Source organism: Lucilia cuprina, chromosome 5 (genome assembly GCF_022045245.1).
Source record: "Lucilia cuprina isolate Lc7/37 chromosome 5, ASM2204524v1, whole genome shotgun sequence".
In the NCBI taxonomy this organism is placed as follows: Eukaryota; Metazoa; Arthropoda; class Insecta; order Diptera; family Calliphoridae; genus Lucilia; species Lucilia cuprina.
Genome location: NC_060953.1, coordinates 10,765,386 through 10,782,282, shown reverse-complemented (window position 1 = coordinate 10,782,282; position 16,897 = coordinate 10,765,386). Strand labels below are relative to the sequence as shown.

At 32.7% G+C, this 16,897-nt stretch overlaps 1 protein-coding gene across 1 annotated transcript; it reads left to right on the top strand.

The window, feature by feature from the left end:
- Window positions 1-13,452: 13,452 nt before the first annotated feature.
- On the top strand, window positions 13,453-14,406 carry LOC111688632 (homeobox protein Hox-D3a). Its single transcript, XM_023451135.2, has one exon. The coding sequence runs from the start codon at window positions 13,453-13,455 to the stop codon at window positions 14,404-14,406; it is 954 nt and encodes a 317-aa protein (XP_023306903.1).
- Window positions 14,407-16,897: the final 2,491 nt, after the last annotated feature.

Genomic DNA, 16,897 nt, shown 5'->3' with positions numbered 1-16,897 from the left:
CTAGACTATAGACTAGACTATAGACTAGACTATAGACTAGACTATAGACTAGACTATAGACTAGACTATGGACTAGACTATAGACTAGACTATAGACTAGACTAGACTTTAGACTAGACTATAGACTAGACTATAGACAAGACTATAGACTAGACTATTGACTAGACTATAGACTACACTATAGACTAGACTATAGACTAGACTATAGACAAGACTATAGACTAGACTATAGCTTAAACTATAAACTAGCCTATAGACTAGATGCCGACAACGAGTGTTATTGTACGTATGCATATAATTTGATAACTTTATGTTATTGAAAACTTATAAACACTTTGGTGACAATTGACACCAAAATGTTTATAATTTTGACAACGAATTGTTTGTTAATTGTAAGCTTCATGTTTGGTAACATTTAGATAACGGATGTGTGTGTGTAGATATCGACAACGATCGTTATCGAACGTATGTATATACTTTGATAACGTTATATTATTGAAAGCTTATAAACATTTTGGTGTCAATTTGGCTTTTTCCCTCTGTGTATAGAATGTTTTTATATGAAAAATATTCAAAATCACTTACCATTTTATATGAAAGTAGGGTGTATTTCCAAATTTCACTTTTCTACATTTGATCTCAGAGCTTTAATAGAGATCTTTCAAATTTTGTATATTGTAGTGCCCAAGAATCTTTAAAAACCAATAAAAACCATCTTCAGCTCTTGAGTTTGCTTTAAAGGATCAACATCTAGATCCCGTAAGTAACTGAAAAAGAAATAAATGAATTATGATTATAAATATCAAAGAAATTTGTTATCTTTAAGATAATTTACAAATTTATTCCCTAAAATCTCATTTTAAAATCAAACTCTTATCAATTATTTAATTACATTACTAATAACTCATATGTATAATAGCTTATCTACTCTTTTAGAATGATCAATCATTATAAAAGTCCACCTATAGTTAAACTTCACCCTTATAACTGTAAACAAGTTTTTTTTCGAAACAAAACAACTCAAGGCAAATTACACAAAAAAGGGAAATGTTTTCACAAAAAACCCCCCTTAAATACAATTACAACAATTTAATAAGTTAACAATGTTTAAAAAACACTTTATCAATCATCTAATTAAAATAATAGTAGCAAACAATGTTAGAAATAACAACAATAACAAACATATGGTATGAATAACAAAATATAAATATAAATTTTAAAGTTAGCAGCGAAATTTATGCACCCTTCATGTAAAAAATTAAGGAAATGGTGTTACAGCTGCAGAAGTAATACCAAAGCAATGGTTCCAAGTAGATATGCATCAAACTTCAAATGCTATAACATAACATTTACATTACTTAGAAGGACTTTAGTAATGACTTACATATATTATTATTTAAAAGTAATCACTTTTTATCCTTGTCATTCCTTATTAACAAGCGGTCGTAGTAAGTAGTTAGCAGTTCGATAAAGAGTCAACGACTTCGAAAAATACAGTGATTTCTTTTCAGGTCTAACCAACTGGTTCGGTTCTATGTCATCTTTGGTACTCTCTGTAAACTAAGCTTAAGACAATCGTCACTTTAGTAACCCCTTTGTAGGCGAGAGAGTGGACACTCGAAAAAGAAAACTAAGCTTTCTGCTGCCGCTTTGTAATCTATGGCGTGACGATTGACTTCCTTGTAGGACAAATACAAGTTAAAATAGCTAGTCACCTGTAAACCAAAGCGGACGACAAACTCTTTATCGCAAATTTTGTTGAATAAGTTCTGGTATAAATATGATCAAGATGGACTAACATGCTTAATGCTTAGTGGTACTAGAGACAACTTTAAACACCACGACTTCAACTCCAACTCAACAGGTTGGTAAATTCGAGTATGATTAGTTGGATCCATCTCTCTAACCCGATGAAGAAGGGTGACAGAATTGCGATAAAGTTTCCGTACTTTGTCTTTTCCAAGCCTGAACGGTGCTAGCGGAAAAATTGCCATCAATTCATTTAGAAACCAAAGATAGTTCACAACTTTCAAGGCAACGGAGAGAGTCCTAAACTCTCTGCTGAAATTTCAAATCAATATGGAAAAATTATTAAAAAATTGTCAACCATACTTCAATATGTCTCTAACCCACCCGATGAAGAAGGGTCGCAGGTTCGCTATTAATTTCTAGACGTTTCCAATGCCAAACCTGAACGATACTTGCATGTATATTGCTACTTGCCCAGATGTCCGATCTGTGAATGGAATGAGCTTAGGGGCGTTGAACCTAATATAAGCCTTTGACACAGTGAGTTATGTATATGCAAGCATATCCTTTAAACCACTATGTCCAACAACATAAAGAGATGGATCCTGAATTATTTGAGTGACCATAAACCATTAGTAGAGTTCAGAGATAAGCGCTTCAAACCTTATAGATTTAAACGAGTAAATTCAATGTAAGAACGACATTTATAGAGACGTCATTAATTAATAGATCGCAATATATCGTATGAACAACTTGAAAGTCCAGATTTTAAAGCAACGACCTAATGCTTAACGGGAATGTACTTGTGTTTAGGCATCACATGATACGAACAATACAATCAGCTGATCAGTCTAATAGTTTTGTGGTGCTTTAAAGTAGCAAAATTGTTTGACCTAAATATCAGTTGTAACTGTTACAACAACAAATACAAACACTTTTTAGACTTGTGTTTTCACTAGAAAGTCACACAGACTTGTGAGCTTGTGGATTTTCCTCCAGAATTTTTGTTTGGAATAGACATCAGTTTTAACTATTACAACAACAGCTACAGACACTTGTTGGACTTGTGTTTTCACTAGAAAGCCATACAGACTTGTGAGCTTAAAGATTTTCATCCAAAATTCTTCTTTTTTACGTAAACAACTCCAAAAATTTGGTGCTTGAAAATGTTGGACGAATTTATAAATACATTTTTAGCTTTAACATATCCTCATGGACTAAAAAAACTGGTGACTAGCTTCCCAATTTGCCAGGCAGTTCGCGCTTTCATTAGAAAGTCTGTTTGCCGTGTCTTTCTTCCATTCATGAAGTAAAGCCAGTCCACAGTCCACAACAACACCCGACCTAATTTTGTATGACAACAAGGCCTAGAGTAATGCTTGACCATCATGACATTATAAATATTCTAAAGGCCTTACTTCATTTGCTTGCTTGCTCTCTAGCTTGAATGATTGAAGGGTAGTAACTTATAGAGATGGCCTTTCGGAAGTTGAGGTCTCACACACCACACACAATTTTGTCATTTAATTGTTTGGACTATTCTGTGCAACAAACTTGATCGGTGTTTTCTTGTCACCAAGTTTGATTAGTCCATTTGTTAGCTATCGATTTGATAACGTTAATGATATAATGAAAACCATAGTTGATATTCCATAATCGAGAACTCGAATGTATGGATCGCTTATGAATAATTAAGGCAAATAAGTCATCAGTTTTCAGTTCAATATTGAGTACATTCAATATTCGATCAACATATAAACATTTCTATGATAAGACTTCTTTACAAAATTTAAAGATTTAGAACATTAGGAATCATTTGGGCTCGTTTATGATAAACTTAAGCAACTAAGTCATAAGTTTTTGAATTGCTGATCCTCAATCTTGATCCTCATTCATGAGGTAAAGGATGTGCAGTGGTGTAATGTGTAAACAATGAATAGTTTCCCTCAGTTTGTATACTATACAAGTTTGGACTATAATAAGTATGTTGGCGAAAAAGACATCTTCGAAAAGACTTTAAGTTTAACAATGGAATCAATATTCGATCAATTTATAAAAATGACTTCTATGATTAGACTTCTTCTTAAAGATTAATAAAATTTGACGGTGTTGACATCGTTTGGAAACGTTTGGGCACGTTTATGTTAACTTTAAGCAATTAAGCCATTAGTTTTCGATTTGCTGATCTTCAATCTTGATCCTGCATAAGGATGTGCAATGGTGGAATGTGTAAAAAATGTAAATTTTCTTTCAGTTGGCATTCAATACAAGATTGGACTTTGTTGGCGATAGAGACATTTTGGAAAAGACTTTAGGTTTAACAATGGAATCAATATTAGATCTAATTATAAAACGATTTCTATGATAAGACGGTGCTGACATCGTTTGGAAACGTTTGGTCACGTTTATGATAACTTTAAGCAACCAAGTCATTAGTTTTCGAATTGCTGATCTTCAACCTTTATCCTGTATAAGAATGTGCTGTGGTTTAATGTTTAAACAATGAATAGTTTATTTTAGTTTGTTTTCTACACAAGTCCGGACTGTGGTAAGTATGTTGGCGATAAAGACATATTGGAGAAGATTTTTGGTTCAACAATGGACTCAATATTCTAGCAACTTATAACAACGATTTCTAGGATAAGATTTCTTCTTAAAGATTAACAAAATTTGACGGTGCTAACATTGTTTGGAAACGTTTGGTCTCATTTATGATAACTTTAAGCAACCAAGTCATTAGTTTTCGAATTGCTTAATCGTCCTGTATAAGGATCTTCAATCTTGATTCTGCATAAGGCTATGCAGTGGTGTAATGTGTAAACAATGAATAGTTTCTTTAAGTTTGAATTCTATACAAGTTTGGACTATGATAAGTATGTTGGCGATAAAGACATCTAAGAAAGGGCTTTAGGTCCAACAATAGATTCCACATTCGATCAACATTTTAAAAAAAATTTCTTTGATAAGAGTTGGTCTAAAAGATGAATACTTTAAGCACGAAGCCTTGAGTTTTTAAATTGCTGATCTTCAATTGAAAACAAAGCATCGATCGAGCAAACTACTAGATCGATTCTGAAAATCTGAAATCGTTTGGACCTTTCATATAGCATTAACAAGTATACTACAAGCGTGTTTTATACTTTTATTAAACACTATTTACTTTTAACTATAAAAAATATTAAAAGTAATTAATGATTAAACAAACATAACAAATACAAAAACACAATTAAACAGGATGTTAATAGAAACCTAATGTCAATATAACTTTCAAGTATCACTTTGAAGAAACAAAAAAGTTACCACAAAAAAAAAAAAACATTACAAAAGTTATTGTTTAAATAATAATAAAAAACCCTTAATAAACATTAGTTAGTGGCAGTGGCAGCGCAGCAACAGAATAAGCATATGGAAATTTATATTAAAAAGTAAAAAAAGTATCTTTTTAAATACTCGCCTAGGCACGAGTTTTTCAACCCCTCTTTCCAACTACTAACAGCACGTACTATAAGATCTTTTTGTTTTGTTTTCCATCAAACCAAATCTTTTACTTGAGAGAACAAAACAAACACATGCTTATTAGTTTTATAACACAGATACATGACGCCTGCCGCCATATTGCAACATTTGTAACTGATAATAATATTTTATAATGGCTGCCTTTTGTTAAAGTTTTTTTCGTTTTTCTTTCATTCTTTCATTCTTTCATTCTTTTCACATATTGATATGCAGCTCGTACCATAATTTTTCTAGTTTGTTTCCATCAACTAAAAAAACATCTGATCGAAAACCTTGTTGAGAGTATCTTTTCGATTCATTCATTCATTACATTTATACATTATTTTAATATTGTATTCATTACTTTAACGCTTATTATAAGAGATGAAATTGAAAATGTTTTTGGTTTGTCTTTTGATTTTTATTTAATTTTGATAGCGTATCCTGGCATCGTGACATTATTTATGTGTATTTCATGGCTCTTTATGGGAAATTGAAAAATAAAACAAAAAAAAGGTTTCATTACGAATCGTCCTTCCAAAGTTGAGGGTGAGATTTGTTGAAAAATTTGTCATAGTTTGATTGTTTTCCAGAGGAGGGAGATTTTAGATTTATACACCGTAATGGGTGTAACTTTCAGATTTTTTCTTGTTGTTGCTTTTTTTGTCAAGTATGTGTTGATGTAAAACTTATTTATATAAAATTACTAAAAGATTTTATTATTTCAAAAATTAATAGATATGATATGAAATATACATTTGTATATAATTTGGTGGTTGTTAGTTGTTATTTCCTAAAAAGGAAATGGTCAGTTAGAATAGTGTTAGATGGAGGGGGGAGAATTGAAAAAAAATATTTTGACGACAGTTTAAATGCATAGAATTTATGACTAAAACTTATAATTTACACACTTTAATGAAGTAGTATTTATAGGTTATGTTAGGTTAAGTTGAACGATTGAATTACCCCTAGTCCAGTATTGCAGCTCTTACACCCCGCTTTATATAAGTGATCTTCACACAGGGAAAACTAAATATACACGAATGATACCAAATTGATAACATTCGTTTTCAAGTATAAACATACATACGAACGACAACACTATGCAATATTGACAACGCAACGTTGACAACATTAAAACTAGTAAGAAGTTATAGTCAAGGCAAGGCCGACCTACATATAGTTCATGAGGGTCATCAAACTAGTATAGAACTTATTTTCCAGCTTTTTGTCGTGCATAGGTGATCTTCACCCAGGGAAAACAAAATATACACGCCTGGTACCACATTGACAACAAACTTTTCAATAACATTCGTTTTCAAGTATAAACATACATACGAACGACAACACTATGGAATATTGACAACGCAACGTTGTCAACATTATAACAAGTAAGAAGTTATAGTCAAGGCAAGGCCGACCTACACATAGTTCATGAGGGTCATCAAGACTAGTGTAGAACTTATTTTTCCAGCTTTTTGTCGTGATACGCAGCTCTTACACCCCCCTGTGCATAGGTGATCTTCACACAGGGAAAAATAAATATACACGTCTGGTACCAAATTGACAACTATTTTTTCAATAACATTCGTTTTCAAGTATAAACATTTAGTTTTATGGGGGCTAGGTGAAATAATGAACCAATGTTAACTACTTCCAATAAGCTTCGTCTACGGTACCATAAAAGATCATGTGCCAAATTTCATTGAGAAATCTTCAAAATTGCGACCTGTAGGTACAAGGTATACAAGCTCTAATCGGGGCTTCAGTTGTATGGGGGTTAGGTGAAATAATGGACCGATCTTAACCACCTTCAATAGAAGATCATGTAGCAAATTTTATTGAATTATCTTTAAAATTGTTCGGATGAAATAGTAATTAATGTTTATGTAATATTAGGTCGAAAGTCCCCCCGGGGGCATGTTACCTTGGTGAAGCCTCCGCCTTGGTGTTATTGCAATCCCGGGGTATAAAGAGGTGGTCAATACCTCTAGTCTGACCGGGACTAAAAAATTTGTTACAGTCTAATGCCTGGGTTAGTACTTGCATAAATTGAAAAGAGGTTCGACCAGAGCACTGCATAATCTGGTACTACGGATGGCCAGTTGCCCGCAGGACTATGTCCTGGCTGGTCAGTTGGTTAAAGTTCCTTCGCGATACACGTAGTGGCTGTGATTTAAAACCAAATACTCGGGAAAATTAAGTGGCGGTTAAAAGACTGGTGTAAGGTAAAGTCAATATTTGGGGATAAGTTCGGTGCTGTTACCGAAACAACAGATACCCCACAGAGGAGTGACGTGGTACGGAATGAATGTGGGGTACGGCGGGCCTCACCCACCCGTCTACCTATAATAAATGTGTCGTATGAATGAAATGTATGCTGGGTTGAAAGGTGTCATATACAAATGATACCATCCTTCCTTGTCCAGATATGTTCAAAGTATACTATGTTCATATCAGAATTACCACAGTGTGTCCCTGTGAGTAAGAACAATGTACTCGGCTTATTTGATGGATTCGTACTTCGGCCCACCGGTTACGTTTCTAGGTGCTGTTGCTGAATCAACAGAGGCCATCCAATGGTCAGAGAGTACTTAAGTTCTTCATTGAAGGATAAAAGGGCGATAGTAGACCTTTGTCAAGTTGTCATTTGTCCGTAAATAATAACTAACACAACATCACTCTCATGACATTTTTTTCTAGTTTCAGCAAAAGTCTTGCAACTATAAAAAAGTGCTTAAGCGTTTCTCTTTTATATCGAGTTATGATCGACATTTCATCTTAATTCATAAGTTTAAATTTAGAGAGTTTAGCCTGTGTGTCAAGAAACTCTGTTGCCTGAAGCATATACGATCAGTTGCGGAGAGAGCAGTTGTTGAATATCTAAGCTATAGAACAGTAAATTCTTAACTATGGACCAGTCTATAGTATAACTGTAGATCAGTTCAAAGTCTTGACTACTAACATGTGTATAATATTGTCTAAAGTCTTGGCAATAGATCAATCTTAAGTCTCGACTTTAGAACAATCTGAAGTCTTGACTAAAGACCAGTTTATGATCTTGACTAAAGATCAGTTAATGATCATGTCTATCGATCAGTTTATGATCTTGGCCAAGTTCAGTTTATGATTTTGACTATAGATCAGTTTATGATCTTGACTTAAGATCAGTTTATGATCTTGACTATAGATCAGTTTATGATCTTGATTATAGATCAGTTCATGGGTCTTGAAAAATAGTTATGAGTCTAAAGCGTTGACTGTAGATCAGTATATAATCATAATAAGAGCCTAGTCTTGACTTCGAAGAATGCATAGATAAGACCAGAGGCAACCCAACAAACTCTTTTGTAGAGTACTTCAAAAGACGGAAACAATACTGCGATACAACGATACTAAAAGAAACTTTATTCTTCTTTTAGTTCCAAGTAGATGGGTCGCTATTTTACGAAACTGTTAGAATTGAATGCGTAAAACTCCATTTATATAATTCAAATTTAGAAATGTTGAAATAGAATTTCCTTCAATGACATCTGCCTTAACTAATCTTTAAATGACTTAAGATAGTTTTCAAAAATTCAGTTTCCTCTACAATAAGGAGTCACTAACTGAACCACCTTTTTGTTTTTTACAACAAATTTATTTCAAACTAATTTTCTAAGAATATCATATAAAACTAAGTACACGTGTCGGAATTATTTAAAACTATTCATTAATTAAAACAATTGCTCTTTTTAACTCCTCCAACACCCTCAAACTAGGGACAACAAAAAAAATTATTACAAATAACAATTAATTGAAGAAATCTGAAAACAAAGAAATTATTCAATTGTAACAAATAAAATTTACAAGGAAATATTTGCCAGAAAAAAACTGTAAAACAAAAGCGGAAGTTGCCGACATTTAAGTAGGTCCTTAAAATCTTTAAGTATTTTGCTCATTTTTCATGAAACAAACAAAAACAATAACCTAATAAAAATTAAAACCTAAAATCTTAAAACAATAATAAAATAAGTAAAACAATTGTTTATAGAGCAAAAAAAATAAAAAAAAACTGGCAAAATGACCAAAGGTTTACTCGATGTTGGCTAAAAGGTGGGCAGGTACTCGTACTACAGCACGCTTCAAGCAGACTTGCAAAATTTTATTATAAAAATTTTCATAGATTGAAAATAATTCTTATTCAATAAAATGAAATAAAAATTGCAAAGAATTTAACGAGCAGCTGTTAGAATAGTGTTTTTATATAAAGAAATTTTCTTAAGAATTGGGAAATATTTAAAGGAACGATGCCCTACACATATGAATATATTTTGGTCACGAGTTTGTCACTTTCTAATATATGAAGTAGACTGTAGATCAGTGTACTAGGTTGTAGAATAGGCAAAGGCGACTTACTAAGACTAAACTATTAACTAGACTATAGACTAGCGTACACACTAGACTATAAACTACAAACTAGGCTGTAGTATACAATATAGACTAGACTATAGTTTAGACTATATACTACACTATAGACTAGACTATAGACTAGACTATAGACTAGACTATAGACTAGACTATAGACTAGACTATAGACTAGACTATAGACTAGACTATAGACTAGACTATAGACTAGACTATAGACTAGACTATAGACTAAACTATAGACTAGACTATAGACTAGACTATAGACTAGACTATAGACTAGACCATAGACTAGTCTATAGACTAGACTATAGACTAATCTATAGACTAGACTATAAATAGACTATAGACTAGATTTTAGACTACACTATAGATTAGAATATAGATTAGACTGTAGACTAGAATATATACTAGAATGTAGACAACACTAAAGACTAGACATAAAACATGATAATTTAAAACATTTACAAAAAATTGCTTAAAGCAAAATACCTTGTGTAGAGTGCATCATTGACATTTCTTAAAGGATCATGCCAATTGTAAATAAAAAATCTTTGCAAAACAACGATTTCTTAAAGTAATGACATTAAAATGTGTTAAGTACCTACTTATAAATGTCATTAAAGGAGTCATCGTCATTCCTCTCTCTAAACGTAAAGACCCTTCTCTCTATGACAAATTTTCATGTTTATTGGTTTATTGTTAAAATTACACAATTAACAAGATTTTATAGCCACTTAACAGACTCAAATATACACACTGTATAAACATACACACACACAAAACAACAACAACAAAAACAACAGATCCTTTGTGTGTGTCCTTTCATTCATTTATTCATTCATTCATCATCGAGTGATCGAACACACTCGTGTTCAGTTTTATAAGAATTAATGTCAAGAGACATAAGTATTCAACACAAAATTCTATTGATTATAAAATATACAAAAGAACAATTAACAAAAAATAAAATTCTTATAAAACTATAAGTAAACCAATATATTATTGTACAATAACACCAACTTAATAACAAAAACAACAAATCAAATAAATAAAAAGGATCATAAAAACAAAAATAAGAAAATCTGTTTAAAATTTCATTTGACAAATAAACAACTATTGGAAACAATGTTCATAAAATGAAACACAGAATATTTTGCCGCCAAATTTTCTAGGAATTTGACAAAACATTTTAGACTTTTAGGCGTCTTTTGGTCTGGTTTAGTTCATTCTATAAGAATAAAAGTCATAAGGATCAAACACAGCTTAAATAAGTAAAAAAGAAGGGAATGTATCGAAAAATGGAAAAATGTACTTATTTGTCAATCGTTTTAAAGAGATTTAGGTATTAGTTAGTTTTGTGTCATTTGTGTGTTCTTTTTTGAATATTTTAAGAAAAAAATTTGTTATTATGAAATTCTTAGGAAAGTTAATTACTTAACATAAAATTGCATATGAAAGGATCTACAAAGAGTTTTAAAGAATTACGCAGAAAAAGTGATTGAAATTAAATTTTTATAAATTTAAAACTCAAAGGTGGTGCAATCGAGAGAGATTTAGAGAGAGGTTAGAGATTTTTTGCTATCGTGTATTATGGAGTGGCGAGTATTGAGTGATGAGAGATATATGTAAAATTTTTTCACAGGCTAAATTCTGATCTTTTTTCAAATGGGTAACATTGCTCAAATTAGTCTAGTCTAGTAAACTAAAAAAATTTAACTGAACTTGAACTGAACTTGATCTAAAGTAGAACTGAACTTCATCTAAAGTAGAACTGAACTTGAACTTAAGTAGAACTTGAACTGAACTGGAACTGAACTAGAACTGAAATGAAACTGAACTAGAAGTGAACTAGAACTGAACTAGAAGTGAACTAGAACTGAACTAGAACTGAACTAGAACTGAACTAGAACTGAACTAGAACTGAACTAGAACTGAACTAGAACTGAACTAGAACAGAAGTTGAACTAGAACTGAACTAGAACTGAACTAGAACTGAACTAGAACTGAACTAGAAGTGAACTAGAAGTGAACTAGAAGTGAACTAGAACTGAACTAGAACTGAACTAGAACTGAACTAGAACTGAACTAGAACTGAACTAGAACTGAACTAGAACTGAACTAGAACTGAACTAAAACTGAACTAGAACTGAACTAGAATTAAACTAAAACTTAACTAGAACTGAAAAAGGACTGAACTAGAACTAAACTAGAACTGAACTAGAACTGAACTAGAACTGAACTAGAACTGAACTAGAACTGAACTAGAACTGAACTAGAACTGAACTAGAACTGAACTAGAACTGAACTAGAACTGAACTAGAACTGAACTAGAACTGAACTAGAACTGAACTAGAACTGAACTAGAACTGAAGTAGAACTGAAATAGAACTGAACTTAGCCTCGTGTTCAGCTCACAGTTTGAAACTTTCATTTGTAACCCCCTTAGTCTAACGCCATAGTCTCCGTCGGCTGTTTAGATTTCTTTCGATTAAAGAAAATGATCAATTACAATATAAGCTGTCAAGGAGACAGAATGATTTTCGGTCTAACAAATAGTCATAATTTTAACTTCTCGTCAACGCAGTGTCTGAAGATTTTGAATTCTAGTTAATAACATCCTATAATATTCCAGTATTATATTTTAAACGAATCAGTTCAATAGCCATTAACAATTCATAATGAGTTGTTGTTTTTCTAATCAATAAACATGATTTTTTTCTCGATGCAACAAAAATATCGCGAGCAAATTAAAGAATCCAATATCAAACGAATCAATTATGAATTCAACAAATTTACATGTGACATTTAATAAACAAACTCTATCGCTTTAAAAAGCCTCCATGAATACTTGTCTCTTTGACAAGAATTATCTTCGAAATAAATAACGGTTTGTCTCATTTTCATTAAAGAAATCTATTCCTTTCTAAATCAATCTAAAAATCACCATACACAGTTTTTAAGTATCAGCTTCCCACCTTAATTTATATTTAAACCTTCTTATTACAATTCTTAAACCTTCTTATACAATCAACATCCCATTATCCTTAACCTTAAAATATTAAGTCCTTTACAAAAAATATAAAATTGAAATTAAAAATTCATAAAAATCTTATCGAAAAATTCAACTTCGATACGAAAAGCTTTACGCGCCAAATTTACTTTACATTTTAAACTATTAAAAACACCCAAAATCGTTTTAAATAAATAAGCATGAAGCATAAAATTTGAAATTGAATTAAAAATTCAAAAACTAAATGGGAAAGACAAAAACACAATGGGAAAGAATATAGAAAATTTAAATAGAAAAGGCAACATGCCAATGGCAGAAATAAATAATGAATGAACTCTGAACGGGTACCTGCTATTCTTTTTTTCTTGAAGAGAGAGAGAACATTGTCTAAGGGCGGAGCAATTACAAATCATTAACAAATTTTTGAACATTAACAATTTGTCAGAGTATTTAAAAAGATTTTTGAAAAAGAAACAATGGTGGACTTGAAGCAATAGCAACAACAACCCTCAAATTATAATTTGTTGTGGTAGGAAGTTGGAAGGCATACAACAACTAAAACAAAGTTTTTCTAAAAGATTTTGGTGGAAGAATGAATGTATATGTATGTGTGTGTGTGTAAAGCAGGGGTTGTTTTTTTTTTGGCTAAGGGCTGCTGAGCTATATAAACCAGGATCTCTGAAGCAAAGAGCATCAGTTCACTTTCAGCCGTGATCATCTCAACAGCAACTCTCTTAGCAAATTTTTGTAATTAAACGCGTTTTTATTTCGCAAAAAAAGTAACGAAAATGTCTCGCTCATTTTTAATGGATTCTTTACTCAGCGATAGCATGCCTCTTAATAAAAAGGATACTATGGTTTCTCCTACAGCTGGTCCTTCTATGGCCGCTACTACCGCAGCTCATGCCGCCGCAGCAGCAGCTGCTGCCGCCATGTTACCCAATATACCCATGTTGCCTTATCCAGCTAGCTATGTGGGCAGTTATTTGTTCTCTTTGGGCATACAACAACAGCAGCAGCAACAACAACAGGCTGCAGCAGTAGCTGCCGCAGCTGCTCTTCAGCAACAGGCCTATCATCATCCTTATGCAAATTTGATTTCACAAAAACGTAAACTATCGTCTACATTCGACAACTACTCTGCTTCCCAACATCAACCTATATCTCCTCGTTTGGCTCCCGCCACTATTTCTTATGGTTCCATCTTACCTTTAGGCGACAATGGCTACTGTACTTCACCCTCGGCTTCCTCCTCGACATCTACCATGGATTATCCTTGTGTGGAAGAACAACAACAAAGCAAACGTTATAAACATGATTCTTCCTGTTCACCCTCATCTTCGCCTCTGAAACCCAGCATGCCTTCCTCAACCTCATCCAACAACATTTCCACCAACTCCCACAACTCTCCTCTGGAATTAACTCCTGTAGTCTCGGATTATGCTGATTCTAGCAAACGCATACGTACCGCTTTCTCTAGCACACAATTATTGGAATTAGAGCGTGAATTCTCCATGAATGCTTATCTCTCACGCCTAAGACGCATTGAAATTGCCAATCGTTTGCGTTTGTCAGAGAAACAAGTTAAGATTTGGTTCCAAAATCGACGTGTTAAACAAAAGAAGGGTTCTGATTCGCCCACCTTTAACGGATCCAGCAATAGTCCCTCTCAATCACCGGCACATGAAGACAATTCACCGTTAAAATATACCGACGGAGCTTTTGTGAAACAAGAACATTAGGTGCAAGTTTTAAAGAATGAATGATTTATTGTAAATTTTGTAAATTGTATATTTTTTTGCTGGAAATTATTGTTTATATTTGAGGTTATGTAGTGTTTTAACAAATTTAACGAATTTTTAATTATATAAGTTTTTTATTATAAGATAATGTTTACAAATTATTAAAAATTATTGATAAAAAATTAAAATTTTCTAAGAATTTTTATTCACATCATGGGTAGGGGAATTGAAAAAAGCCGACGGCATTCCTAAGGAAGAAGAACACAATTTCAAAACTTTTAAAGTCTTGAAAATAGTAAAATTAACGTTTTATGATTTATGACGTTCTCCGATTCCAGAATCTTTGGTAAAGCAGTGTTCTGATCTTTATTCTTGGAATCGCCAGGAATCTTTAACGAACTTTACTGAGTAATTTACCAGGTAAATTCATACTTAAACTAAGAACATCTAGCTAAGCGACACATAAGTCCTAGCGACCTTTTTACTTAAAACCTTGGATCAGATAGTCGATAGCATGGTTAAAAGCAGTTTACCGGACAAAGACCTCAAATATAAGCGATATGCGATAACGATTTGTTGGAAAAGTATTAAACGATGTTGTCCCCTAGAAAGGTAAATCCTTCGAGAGCAAACTGTATACACTGGCGGTTTGTATTGAAGGTGCCTTCAATAATGTAGATTCTAGTAGATGGATTAGCTACTAGATGTACGATATAACTATCAGGAAAATGGTATTTCACTGTACGCCACAGCTCTACGTTACCACGATTAATAGCCACCATTAACGATAAAGAACTTAGATGTCCTTTATATTTATAAAGAAAAAATATTCAAATTACTTGTGTAGAAGACCTGAGAAGATTGTATAAATGGCCTTAAGCTAGGCTCAACCGAGAAGCCGGCGAATATGGAAAACTGTCTAGAATTTCTAAGTATTCTGAACCCTTTTTTCTGGGATATGTCATCAATGTATACTGGACACAATCAACGAACGTTTTTGATCGAAAATCAGATACAGAATATATTGAAAAGTTTGTAAAGCTAATCCCAAATGGAATGGATCAAACGAAACGTTATAGCAATCCGTTGCTACGGGTATAGTTCTAATTTAAGGAAACATTATAGCAATCCGTTGCTACGCGTATAGTTCTAATTTAGGAGAACATTATAGCAAATGATCATAGAAATCCATTGCTACACCGATGGTTCTAATTTAGGGGAACAAAGTGAACCTAATCACAATACAAATTGGATTAGAATAAATATGACTTCCAACGAGCTCAACATTTTTACCGATAATCAGAAGGCAATTAGGTCTTGTTATCAGGTGATAAAGTTAAAATGAATACTCTCCCAGAGGCAAGATTCACATCATATGGTTAGCACTCGGCAGTTGTCGGCAATGAAAAAGCGAAATCAAAACCATTCCACGCAAAGAAAGTTGAATTAAAAATATGAATCAGAGAATCTCAATTCCTCTTAGAATAATGAAACGATGGGTACAAACACAAAGATCTTACAGAGTGACCCAGATAAGAGCAAGACGAGATCTCTCCTCAAGTCTGAGTAAGACTGAGATAAGTATGATGGCACATATTCTGAATGGAAATACAGAGTTTTTAGCTATTTAAAATTAGAGGTGCGGATTCAGATGAATGCAAAGCATATAAAGGGGACAGTGAAACCCTGGAGCACTTTCTTTGACACTAACAGACAGTCGTCGAAGTTAGATCCAAAGTCTGAGCAAGTCTGAGATTATAATGATGGTACGTATTTTAAGTGGACACACAGACATTCAGCTATACAAAATTAGACGTACGTATTCGGAAGAATATAAAGCATATGGAAAGAACATTGAAACTCTGGAGCATTTTCAGACAGTTGTCGAAGTTAGATCTAAAGTCTGAGCAAGTCTGACAAACTTACAGCTATACAAAATTAGACCTACGGATTCGGAAGAATATAAAGCATATGGAGAGGATAGTAAAACTTTATAATACTAACAGGCAGTCGTCGAAGTTAGATTCAAGTTACTTGTAGTGTTATTATTACGAAAATAAAATTCTTCACGAGCACCGATAAGAAAATTCTTGGAAATTATGTCCTAGAAACTGAGTTTCGACTTGGAAATGCTAAATGTAATATTTTGAAAGAAACAATGACTTTTTTTCTCATTTTTGCCGAGAAAGATTGACCGATTTGCAGCTAATTTGTCCTACAGTTTTTTTAATAAGATTTTCTTTAATAAAATAGTTTTTATTCAAACAACTTGCTTCCGATTCCTTTGGGACATTCAATATAAATCAGTTTCTAGTTTATAAAGCAACAATCCTTACAAATCCTTTTAAACCGATAAATTTTGAAACAATATATAAACAAAATAATAAAGACATATAGAATGAATGAGCATAACATTTTGCATTTCTATAAGCAAATCCTTGTAAATGTAATGAATGTTTGTTTGACAATTGTCCTCAAGAAAAAAGGACAC